The 12,567-nt window shown below is 37.0% G+C and overlaps 1 protein-coding gene across 1 annotated transcript in view; it reads right to left on the minus strand.

Moving 5' to 3' along the window:
* The window catches only part of Inpp4b (inositol polyphosphate-4-phosphatase type II B), a 507,192-nt gene that overhangs the window by 171,860 nt on the left and 322,765 nt on the right, over positions 1–12,567 (minus strand). The window contains exon 14 of the mRNA XM_004655836.3: positions 6,424–6,532. Coding sequence (XP_004655893.2) covers positions 6,424–6,532 — 109 coding nt within the window. The remainder of the gene's footprint in view (positions 1–6,423; positions 6,533–12,567) is intronic.

Genomic DNA, 12,567 nt, shown 5'->3' on the forward strand with positions numbered 1-12,567 from the left:
TTTAATAAATGTTTCATTTATATTAAGGAGAGAGAGATTTAGCTATTGCTCACCTAGAATCCTCTACAGGAATATGTCCAGAAGAAACAATAGGTGTGTGTATGTGTGTATGAATAATAAGGGTGTATTTTGCAAATAAAATGGCTATGTGAAAAATTAGCCACAATCTAAACCAGTAGTTTATTAGATGATTATGCTACATCCAATCAATGAAGTCCAATTCAACTTTCTTTTTTGAGGCAAGCCCAATAGACTGACCTGTTTGATGAGAGACAATAAGAGTAAGAGTAAGAGAATGACAGAGAGAGGGAGAGAGAGAGAGAGAGAGAGAGAGAGAGAGAGAGAGAGAGAGAGAGGGAGACAGAGAGAGAGAATTGGCATGCCAGGGCCTCCACTCACTGTAATCAAACTCCAGAATCATATGCCACCTTCTGCATATGTGGGTTGTTGCACATGTTTATACATCTGGCTTACATGTGATCTGGGGAATCAAACACTTCATAGTCAAGCACCTTAACCACTAAGCCATCTCTCCAGCCACCAATTCAACTTTTAGAAAGACTAAATCTATATATCTTGAGTTGGGAAATTATTAAAATACTCTTTTAATGAATACAAAATTATTTATATATTTTACATAAGTATTACCTAATTTTGACATGCCTTCACTATGTGCCAGAGGCAGGTATAAGTATTTACCCAAATTTCAATGCAACCTTAGCAATAATAATTCCAAAAAATGCACAACCCACATTCCCCAATGAGGAGGGTACCTGTGGAGGAGAGAGGGCAGGGAGAGGGCTAACATTGACACCAACATGGCTGTACATACACTGTGAAAATACCTTATAGTAATAATAATAATGATGGAAAAAGAAGAAAAAGCAAGTTAAACAGGACATGGACTCATGTCACAAAGACAGTAAGTGTGGGTCAGGATCAAATTTATGCAGAGAGTGTAGTCTATTAGTTGTAAATGGTATGCAAGCTTCCCATTGCTCTACATTAAGAGCCACAAAAATGAATTTCAGAAAAGTCAAAATCAATGCTCCTAATGAATTGTGTTTTTGAACTATAAGGAACAACTGTTTCAAAGCTCACCTTGTTTTTACATGCTGGAAAGAAAACCATCTAGCCACGTGTTGTAGTCAGGTTCACATTACTGGCAGATATAACCTGACCCCGAGCGGCATTTTGGAAAAAAAAAAAAAAAGGTCTATTTTGGCCTATCAAATTGAAGGAAAGCTCCATAATGGCAGGGGGAAATGATGGCATGAGCAGAGGGTGGACATCACCACCTGGTGAAACAAGGTAGACAATAGCAACAAGAGAATGTGCCCAACACTGGCAAGAAGACACTGGCTATAATACCCATAAGCCTGCCCCAAAAATACACCACCTCCTAGAGGTGTTAATTCCCTAATCTCCATGAACAGGTACTCTAGCATTCAGAATACCTAAATTTATGGGGAACAACTGAATCAAACTACCACATTCTGCCTCTGGCCCCCATAAACTGATAAACATTCATGATGTAAGATGCAAAGCATTCATTCCAACTTTAAAAGTCCCCATAGTTTTATCTATCTTAATGATGTTCAAACATCCCCATAATCCAAAGTCATTTAACTGAGCCATAATACTAAAAAAAGAAAATCCCCCCAAATCCCATAATAGCACAGAATAAACATTCACACTGCAAAAGAAGGCATTGAGCATAGCAAAGAAATATGCAACCAAGGCAAGATTTAAACAGGACAAACATCAAACTCTGTAGCTCCAAGTCCAACAACTCTAGTCTGTGACAAATCTCTCAGACTGACAATTCTAACCAACAACAAGTCTCTGGTGTTCCAATTCCACCCCTCCAGTTAGGCTACTCACTGTCCTGGAAAACTTCATCGGGGCTGGCAGCTTTTCTTAGCAGCCATCTCATGGTCCTGGAATCTCTACTAGGTCTGCACTGCAAGCCATGGTTCATCCTCATAGCTCCATCAGGTCTCCATGCAGGCATCCAGCAAACCTGCTTCACACTGCACATGACCAGTTCCAAAACAAAAGACTGTGTTGCAAATTCAATGACCCTCTCTTTCCTGCATTTCTTACGCTCCATAATACCAGGTAGGGTGGCAATTTGTTAATTGGGGGGGGGGGGATAAAGTAGACTTTGAAGGACAGGACACTCCTTGAGCACTCAGGACCATTCAAAAGAGTCTACATTTTTCCTGTTGCCCCAGTGCAGGTCAGTTGGCCCAATCTCAAAGGTTGTATTCTCTCATATAATTGCAGGTGAATGGGCAGAAGCTTCAGCCCAAAGATTCCATTTCTGTGCCATATCCCTCTGTTCACACCAGTCTATTACTGCGCAAAGCAAACCTGCACACATTCTCAGGACAGGGGCATAACAACAAGCCTCTCACACAGACTACTTCTAGCCCAGTCAAAGTAAAGTTCTTTCTCACCCTCATAAGCCAAACCTCACAATCCATACTTCTTCCTGCATTCAGATCTGAGTTTGACCAGAAGAGTCCAACAAGCTGTACTTATAGCACTGCAAGGCATCTTTTAGGCCAATGTTTCAAATCCTTTCACATTCTTCTTGAAAGTCAGCTCCAAAACGTCAAAGCCACATAGTCAGGTGTCTAGCAGCAAATGACACCACTCCTCAGTACCAAAATTACTATTGCAGTCAGGTTCACTTTGCTGGCATTAATCAACTGACCAAGAGTTGCTTCAGGGAAAAATGGTTTATTTCAGCTTACAGACTCAAGAGGAAGCTCAATGACAACAGGAGAAATGATGGCATGAGCACAGGGTGGACATCACCCCCTGGCCAGCATAAAGTAGACAATAGTAACAAGAGAGTGTGCCCAACACTGCCAAGAGGACACTGGCTATCATACCCATAAGCCTGCCCCAACAATACACTGCCTCCAGGAGGAATTAATTCCCAAATCTCCATCAGCTTGGAACTTAGCATTCAGAACACCTATATTTTTGGGGCACATTTGAATCAAACCACCACACCATGTATAAAAGCTTATTTATTCTAGGAAAGCAGCCTGAAAAGGTTAGAGTTCCAATTACATATGCTCCTTTAATCTTTGAATTTGTATGCTACAAACAAAGCTTATCTTTGAGTACAACTAACAAGAGACTCAGGAAGGGAAAAGAAGCATATTAAATTTATTAGGGAATGGAGAGTTGGCATAATGATTAAAGTGCTTGTCTGAAAAGCCTAAGAACCCAGGTTTGATTCCCCAGTACCCATGTAAGCCACAAAATGCACAAGGTGGTGAATGTGTCTGGAGTTCATTTGCAGTGGCTAGAGGCCCTGGAGTGTCCATTCTATCTATCTGCCTCTCTCCGTGTGTCTCATAAATAAATGAATAAATAAATAAATAAATAAATTTATTAGGATCACATGAAAATTAGCCAACGTCCTTCATTCATAAGACCCATACCCACTTCAGTGCTTTGCAAGTCATGTCATTCACTTTGCACAGTATGGTCAAGCCCTTGTAACACATCTCTCCCTGTCTGAAGCTATTCATAAGAGACAAATCTTCTTGAAGATTCTGCACGATAGACAAAGAGCCCTATAAAAGTAGGTAAGTCATTTTAAAGAAGAAAAGTTATATATAGGTTTGATGGAAATTTTTTGAATCTGGTTAAATATAAACTGAAATATAAACTGAACTGGAAGCTACAAGAAGACAACAGGGAACCAGCCCATGGGGATGGGAGAAGAAAACATACCATTATGGATTCACTTTCTAATCAACAAAAAATTAAACTATTTCTTCCTCTTCTTTTTTTTTAAACTATGTCATCTTTTAAAAAGTTGTGCTCTGTTAGCAATCACACAGTTAAAAAAATAGTAAAGGTATTGATAGAATTTTTCAATTAGGCCTTAAATAAATTGTGCTATGTGATTGCATTATACTGTTTGAAAAAATGTGATGGGAAGAACATACTTTTTCTGAAAGGAAAATCAAAAAAAAAAAAAATTCACTTGAAAGGGAATAGGCAATGAATTTCAGTGACTGACCCTGTGATCAATATTTTTAAGCAAATTAGCTTTGGCGCATTTGTTATGCCTTCCAAATAAACACAAATACATATGTTATTTGAAAATGAAAAAAACATTGTATTTATATCACATATTTTATGTATTTCAATAATTAATAATCCTATGTAACTTAAAATTTTTGACGTTGTAGCAGAAATATTGCAAAATTTAACTGTGAATGTAGAACAAATGTTTGTGATTACACTATAGAATATAGACAGCTCATTTGCTAATCTAATTTTCTTTTGTATAAAATGTCTGTTATTCATGATAGAAAACAAGAATGAAATATCTACTTTCATTTCTTTGTACAAAAATAAATTTTAGGGCTGGAGAGATGGCGTAGCGGTTAAGCGCTTGCCTGTGATGCCTAAGGACCCCGGTTCGAGGCTCGGTTCCCCAGGTCCCACGTTAGCCAGATGCACAAGGGGGCGCACGCGTCTGGAGTTCTTTTGCAGAGGCTGGAAGCCTTGGCGTGCCCATTCTCTCTCTCTCCCTCTATCTGTCTTTCTCTCTGTGTCTGTCGCTCTCAAATAAATAAGTAAATAATTTTTTAAAAAAAATTTAATCCTAGATTTTTAGCCTTTTTCAGCCATTTGAATTGTGAGCAGTAATACTGTTTATAATTTCCTTACACTGGTATTTTTTTGTTATAGAAGCAGGTATTAACTAAGACGTTGTTTTATTCCCTGAAGAACCCCCACCCCACCTCCAACATTTATCACATGCTGTGATTTTTGAAGGCTCAAGTACAGCCTACAGCATTTCTATCAGCAGAATTTTTTTCATCATCCTTAAGATTTTTATTATTTTTTCATCTTCTGATTGAAATTTTAGGGGAAGCTAATATTCCTGAGTATCTGAAGTGGGTCCTGGAGTGGAACATGAGTAGAGTAACCACTAGGCAGACATTTGACACTAGGGCCATTTGTGAGCCAGTAGTTCTGAAATTTATTCCAAATTCATAGAGAAACTGCAAGAAATTAAAATATTTAGGTTGGAGAGATGGCTTAGCAGTTAAGGCACTTGTCTGCAAATCCCAAGGACCCAGGCTCAATTGCTTAGGACCCATGTAAGCCAGATGCACAAGGTGGTGCACACATCTGGAGTATGTTTGCAGCAGCTAGAGGTTCTGACACCCTCTCTCTCGCTCTCTCTCGCTCTTTCTCTCCCTCCCTATTTCTCTCATCTTTCTCTCAAATAAGAAGAAATAACTTCTCTTGCAGGCTTGCTTTTTCTTAGTGAACTTAAAAATGGTATTTAGTTTTCTCATGGTACCTTTTTATCTTACTGAAAGCATTGTGCATTTGAGCACTAATCTCATTTAGTGAAAGTTCTGGTAGACTCTAGCCTTCCTGATGAAATTAGGAAAAAAACAGTCAAGACAGCAAAATACATGTCATATTGGTAACTTTCCCTTTCTAACCTAATGCTGCAAGTAAAGAATTTGTTACTATTTTGGTTTAGAAATCCATAGCTCCCACATAAAACCTAGGTACACTATGGATTCTTGTACAAGTAGATACTCAATGTTCCAAGTGAACACATGGACTATAAATATTCTTATTTTCACCTTCTGAACAGATGTATGCTTAACTGGGGTTTTGATTTCTTTTGATTGCACATTTCCAGGGCCCACTTTGACCCTGACCAGCATCAAATAGCTTTATAGACATATTTAACTCCACATTGCAACTGTCTCCTGAGCCTGGGATTCTCTATATAAAAATGTCTACTGCATTTATCATAGTTGCCTTTTATATTTCATGTTTAATTCCTCATGTCCACTTTGGAGGTATCACAAAATGTCATGTCCATCCCAGTGGATGGCACAGAAGGTGGTCATCAGGAACACTTCTCTTCAGTAGAGCCCATGGGCAGAAACCTGTCTTCTCCTCCTTTATGCTTACATAAGGACTAAAGGTAAATTAATAGCATTATGTCAAAATCAGATACTTGCTACACTTCTGAGTACCATTGAAAACAAATGTTATTTAGGAAAAACATGAACAAGCTTTTATAAAATTGAGGGCTTGCTATTTAATATTTTCTAATAGTATTATGAAACCAACTACAACTGAAACATGACTGACACCTTTTGGTAGGACTGCTTCTGAGAAAATGTTAGGCCAACACAGCATGCTCAGCAAATAGTCCATTCCAACATTTTCTTTACAATTTATTCTGAAGTAGTTTGGAGAAATTCAACAAATTTAAGTTTTGGTTGGAGATGTTCAGAACCATTTATTATGGTAGACCAATCTTTGTTATACTAACCTTGTCTATGGTATTGTTCAAAGAGAAGATAATTTCAATAACAGAATATGTGTTTCCCTGCTGTCATTACTTACTTCCTTCTTTCCGTTTCAAATTTATGGAGCAGTTTTCGAAGGCCACCATTCTTAAATCCCTGAAAATGGGCGGCTGGGGCTCCCACGGTAATGACATCATATAGAGCATCTGGAATGGTAACAGGCAAGGAGATGAGTGTTTTGCACACATTAATCTTTCAATACTGTTTGTACTGAACTTCTCCAATCCTGTGGAAAGTTTGAGAAATTATTCTACTTCAAATTATAGGCATAACTATGAACTCTCCTCTCAAGGGGGCAAGAAGAACAAATCAATCTTTCTAAAAGCCACCTGTGCAACTAAACAAGTTATAATGTTTCCTGATTTATGATTACATCTTAATTGTATGCTATAGTATAGAACAGCATGTTCTCTCATTCTTCTATGTACTTACTGAGATAACATGTTAATTGGTCTTTTGTGCATTTTGTTTTGTTGGGTTTTGCATCATTTAATTTGCAATCATATTGAAATTCAACAATAATGAACAATCGTTCAGCCACACTTTGCAGAGGGAAGAGCCAAAATATTAATGCATTTTGGCTCAAGGGCAGAACTACTCAAACACTGAAAACAATAGATCAAAAAAGCCAGTCATTTTCTGCTTGTATATTTTAAATTTTACATAATTTCAAAGGCATACCTTTGCAATTCCTTCCATGACATGCAAAGAATACACAAACATGCTCTCGATCTATTTTCTAGTCAGATAGTATGTTTTTTATAGTAAATAGTCCATACATTTAAATTGAAATTCAATCTTTCAATCTTGAAAATCATTAAGTTTGATACATGTTAAGCTTAGGGCTTGCAAACATGCCATCATTTTTACATTCAAATGGAAAGAATCCTCATAAGAAGGGAAGTAGAGTGAATGCCCTCTTTTTAAACTATGTTTTACAAGAGAAACCTAATTCCATAGTAGATCCTTTTCCAATTGATTTTGGTATTGACACATTAGTTGTTTTTATAATGACATTTACTGGGAAGCAAATTATTTTATTGGCCTCAGGTAAACACAATAGTTTCTTCAGAGTTGTTCAATCCAGATACATATGAATTATTATTTTTTCAATAAAAACAGCTTTATGCATGAAAAGCTTCAATAGCACTCAAAAAATTGGAGGGTCAGAAGAAACAGAATAAAACTCAAATCAGCCTAAATGTGGTATAGCCTGAACAATCCATTTATAGATCACTGGGATGGCAATCACATGACCTTTTGAAAGTCACAGGATATCACCTTTTCTTAAGATAACAGAATAGCAGGTTAATAAGAAATCAAATATTTCCCACCCTAGGGATTTTTATCTGTGCTTAAGAAAGAGGCTTTTGTGTTGTCTGTAGATGTTTGCAGAATGCATAAGTGCATCTGGTCTACTACATTGCCAGGAGTCCTTGATAACTACAAAGTAACCAGCAGTTACTTCTAGCTCACCTGTGTTGACATGGTGAGTAGCCTGAGGACTATGAGCAGCTGACTCCTGGTTCCTCTGACATCTCACCCAGGAATAGAGAATCACTGCTTTCTATGGAAAGTCGCCCCCTAAACTGGTAGTCCCTCACCTTGGATCTTGGTTCTACCCATTATAAGTTGTGTGGGACTGGGGAAGCTAATTTCCCTCTGAGTCAGTTTGCTTGGTCACTAAAAGCAAATCAAACCATTGAAGCTAAAAGCATACTTTTACACTCTGTCCCTGTTTAGGATTCTATCTGTCACACAATCATTATGTCTGCTCAGCCTCCTTCAAACCAGAAGACTCCACCTTCCACTGTCTTTCATCACCCTCTTATTCAAGTGGTGCCAATTTTATTAGGACAAAGCTTGTTTTCTGTACCTTCTGTATATGTCTCTTTTGTTATTAACATTTTTAAAAAGGTTCTTACTACTTTTTGGAGCAACAAGATACCTCAAATTCATCATACATTTCCCCTGCTCAACCCTATACCCAATAAAAAACTCTTGTCTTTTAATTAGAAAATGGGCTTAAGAATCAAGCACTTAGAGTTAGTGATTCTCTGTGGTGCAAGAAGGTTATTTGTTTCCATTCCTTTCAGTAGATTTATAAACTTTCAGGGTTTATACACAAACTTATTAGGTACTGTATATCCAGATGTGTATTTACTGAGCCTACTGTATACTGTCCTAGCGACAACAAAAACAAAACTTGAGTCGACATTGATGCCTTTCACTTCAATCCAGAACTACATGGTCATTCCAAGTTTCTATTTTCTCTGGGTGACTACTGCTTGTGTAACTTCTTTCTCTTGCATTAAAGAACATACTTGATCAACACTCCTAAGAATGTAGCTTCATGATTTATTGATATTCTTTTTAATTTTTAATTCATCTAAATATATTTTACTTACTTATTTATTTGAGAGAGAGAAAGAGGTAGAGACAGAGAGAGAGAAAGAGAGAGAGAGAGAGAATGGGTGCACCAGGGCCTCCAGCCACTGCAAATGAACTCCAGATGCATGTGCCCCATTGTACATCTGGCTTACGTGGGTCCTAGAGAATCGAATCAGGATCCTTTGGCTTTGTAGGCCAATGTCTTAACCATTAAGCTATCTCTCCAAACCTTATTTGTTCATATTCTTATAAGGAACTAATTTACCCTAAATTTACAGTGTTAGTTTAACAATCTTTTCCAGGTTTTATTGGCAATGTCTCTCCCCTCCTTTTATATTAACTTAATGGAATTATCACTTTTATACATTATGAATCCTTTATTATCATTCTAAACAAGATTAAATAAGTTCAGAACAAAAACAGGCAGGTTATATGAAATTCTACAGAAGATTTACATATTAAGAAGTAGGATTTAAAAAATAGTCATATGCTCATTTTTGAATGTGAAAAAAATGCCAGGAAGTTAAAAAAAAAATAGAAAAATTCCCTACACATTATCCATTTTTTATCTTTGTGGGATACATCTGAAGCCAGCAAGCAAAAGTATAAACACCTTAACTAAATTTTTTAATGGTATTTCTTTGATTTCCCCACCTCCCACCTCCACTGTGACACCTCATTAATATCAAGAAGTCTCTTCTATCAGATACTATGTCTGTGTCTGAGTATTGAAGAAGCAAGGTGTTTCTCTCTCCTCTGTTATTTATGGGCTCTGCATTTGCTTCAGAATCCACCTTCACAAAGCTTGAATCTTAATGTGTATCTTCTGTAGAAGTTCAAGAGTTTGGGTTTAAGTGCCTTTTACACATTTGAGGTCTTCAAAGATTTCTTTGACGTTCTCACCTTTTAACACTGAGATGCAGAGAATGTCTGAAGGAAACCACCCAAGACAGCTACTGTATCTTACGTCCAAAATCTGACATGAACCTCAGCAGAGGAAACAACATTTTTAATATTGCTTTACTTAGTTTAAAGAGTGAAAAAGAAAGGAAGAGAGAAAATGAGCATTGCCAAGCATCCTGTAAATGAGCTCCAGAGGCAGGTGTCACTTTGCAGGTCTGGCTTTATGTGGGTACTGGGGATTCAAACTCAGGTAGTCATACTTCACAAGCAAGTATCTTTAACAGTGAAGACATCTCTCCAGCCTGTAGTTTTGCTCTACAGCTACGGGTCTGGTCACCTTGCTTCATGATCTAACATAAGAATGCACTGTCTACAACTAGATAACCTAATAACATCAAAAAACTTTCTGCCACATTTGTTACTATAAAATAGACAGATTGTTTAGTGGTGAAGGTGCTTGCCTTTGAATCCAAAGGACCCAGGTTTGATTTCCCAAATCCCACATAAGCTAGATGCACATGGTGTTGCAGCTGGAGTTTGTTTCAGTGGCTAGAGGCCCTGGCATGCACCCCCACCCCAACTCTCTATAAATTAAAAGAAGTGTCACTAAATATTTTTAAAACAAATATGTTTGTTTTGTTTTTAAGTTAGATTAATTTTATTGACATTAACATTCCATCAGGCCAGATCAAATTGCAAGAAATGCAGAATATGCTTGTGCCATCTCCTCCAAATGTCAAAAACATGCATAATATAAAAAGTCTCAAGTTAAATCCACTGCCCAGTTGTGCTATGTAAGAATCATTTATTTCATGGAGTCCATGTTAAAAGAACGCAGTCCTGTTTACTGTACTATCACAGTACTCTTACATTAATCCATCTTCTTAATGTCCCACAGCAGGGTGCCGTCTTGACTTCTGATCAGTAGGGTCCTGTTGAAATTCCTAAAGCCAGCTGGGCATAAGTGTTTCTACCAATGTCTACTATACTGAATAGACTTTTACTCCATCTGGGGACTTACATGTTTGCTCTATAAAATATAGACTTTTCCATAGGAATTCTATAAGCACAGTCCTCCGCATGGGACACCTGGGATTAAAGCTGTATTTGTACACAGTTATCAGCAGTCACATTAATTCTCATCATTTAAATTACCAGGAGGAGGTGGCTGTCCCAGGAAGGCTCCCTGAAGCTGCCATTGTCACAGTAACCTTGGGATCCATTCACTCTGGAGGGTGGTGAGCCGAGAGCTGGCCACCTTGGGCTGCCCACATTCCCCTCCCACTCTCCACTTCCAAACTAATATTGTTTTATGGAAATCAAAACTGGATTACCTAAGAATGTCATGGGATTTTTCAGTTGCATTTTTTAGCATTTTAATTTATTTCTTATTAGGAAGAGAAAGAGGCCTTGTCAAAGGAAGAAAGAGAGAGAGACTGGGCACCCCAGAGCCTCCCACCATTGCAAACAAATTCCAGACACATGCACCACCTTGCACATCTGGCACATCTGGTGGCTTTAGTTGTCATTTGAGAATAAACAGTTACCAATAAATGTGACAGCAGCTTTGGTTCCTTCAGCCTTGAATTTCACTTGCAATTACTACCAAAACAGTAGATTGATCTATGGAAACAGTTAATTTTCTAGCCTCTAGTTAATGAAGAAAGATACACAATTAAAGAACTGGGAAATTTGTATTCCTTTAAAATGAGGATTAATTGCAATTGATTTTTGTTGTTGTTGTTGTTGTTGTATTTTTAGGGAAGAACAGATGTATAAAGAGAACCATCACAAAATCCAAACTCCTAAGTAAGAATTTTGTGGGTAGAATTTGTATTAGTATTTTAAGAATCTTTTTATTTTTCATTTTACCTTAATATTTTTTTTACCTTATTATTTTTTTATTATTTATTACTGTACATCAGGATGGTCTGGAATTTATAATGTAGCCTCAGGTTAGTCTCCAATTCACAGCAATTCTTCTACTTGCCTTCAAAAGACTGGGATTAAAAGCCTACATCACTACATCTGGTTTAGAATACTCTCAAAGTATGTATCTTCATGATTTGAAGAGCTCTCACTCAGTTGCCTGGGTATAGTAAAAGTCTCTAGATTTTGGAACCAGGAATCAATCATAAAAATCAAGGTGGAAATGTTTTATAAAAAAAAAACTTAAACAAAAACAGTTAAAAGTCCTTCTGTCATTCTCAAAAAAGTGTGTCTTCTTTTTAATTTTTTTCTTATGATATCTCTAAAATATCTTTGGTTTGTGAAAATAGCAAAGTATTCCATGTCACATGGAAGTAGAAATACAGTAACTGAGTCTCATCGAGCTAAAGAAAACCAGTTTTATATGAGATTTCATAATACAGTTCTTTTGTAGTCTTTTAAAATTCAGCTAATAATAGAAATGTGATAAATCTATTTTTATATTACATCTTATTAAAATTCCTTCTACTATTTAAACATGCTCATAGAAGAAAGAGTAAGTATGTTGATCTCATATTAAGGAACAAGTTAAACATTATTCCAGACTTCAAAATGGCCTGCGAAATTCATTTGACATGTATCGTCAGGCTTTGGGGATTTTAAGAGAAATCTGTTTCAAAATAGTCCAAGCAATTCGGGATCATTATAGAACTAATCTGAAGGTAATTATGCTTCTCTGAGGGGGCAATACATCAAAACTCTTGCCATAAAGCATTAAAGGAACTCTAACATCCCCTCCTGTTTCTTCCTTCTCTCACATCCAGATTAAACGACGGGCCGAAGTGAAGGCTACCTGACATGCACAGTTACATTGCAAAACATGGCTGGTGTTAAACTTGATTCCAGCTGCAACATTTTAAGGTTGAAAAGTTTTGTTTTGTTGCCTTTTACTTTTTAA

Source organism: Jaculus jaculus, chromosome 12 (genome assembly GCF_020740685.1).
Source record: "Jaculus jaculus isolate mJacJac1 chromosome 12, mJacJac1.mat.Y.cur, whole genome shotgun sequence".
Taxonomy (NCBI): Eukaryota; Metazoa; Chordata; class Mammalia; order Rodentia; family Dipodidae; genus Jaculus; species Jaculus jaculus.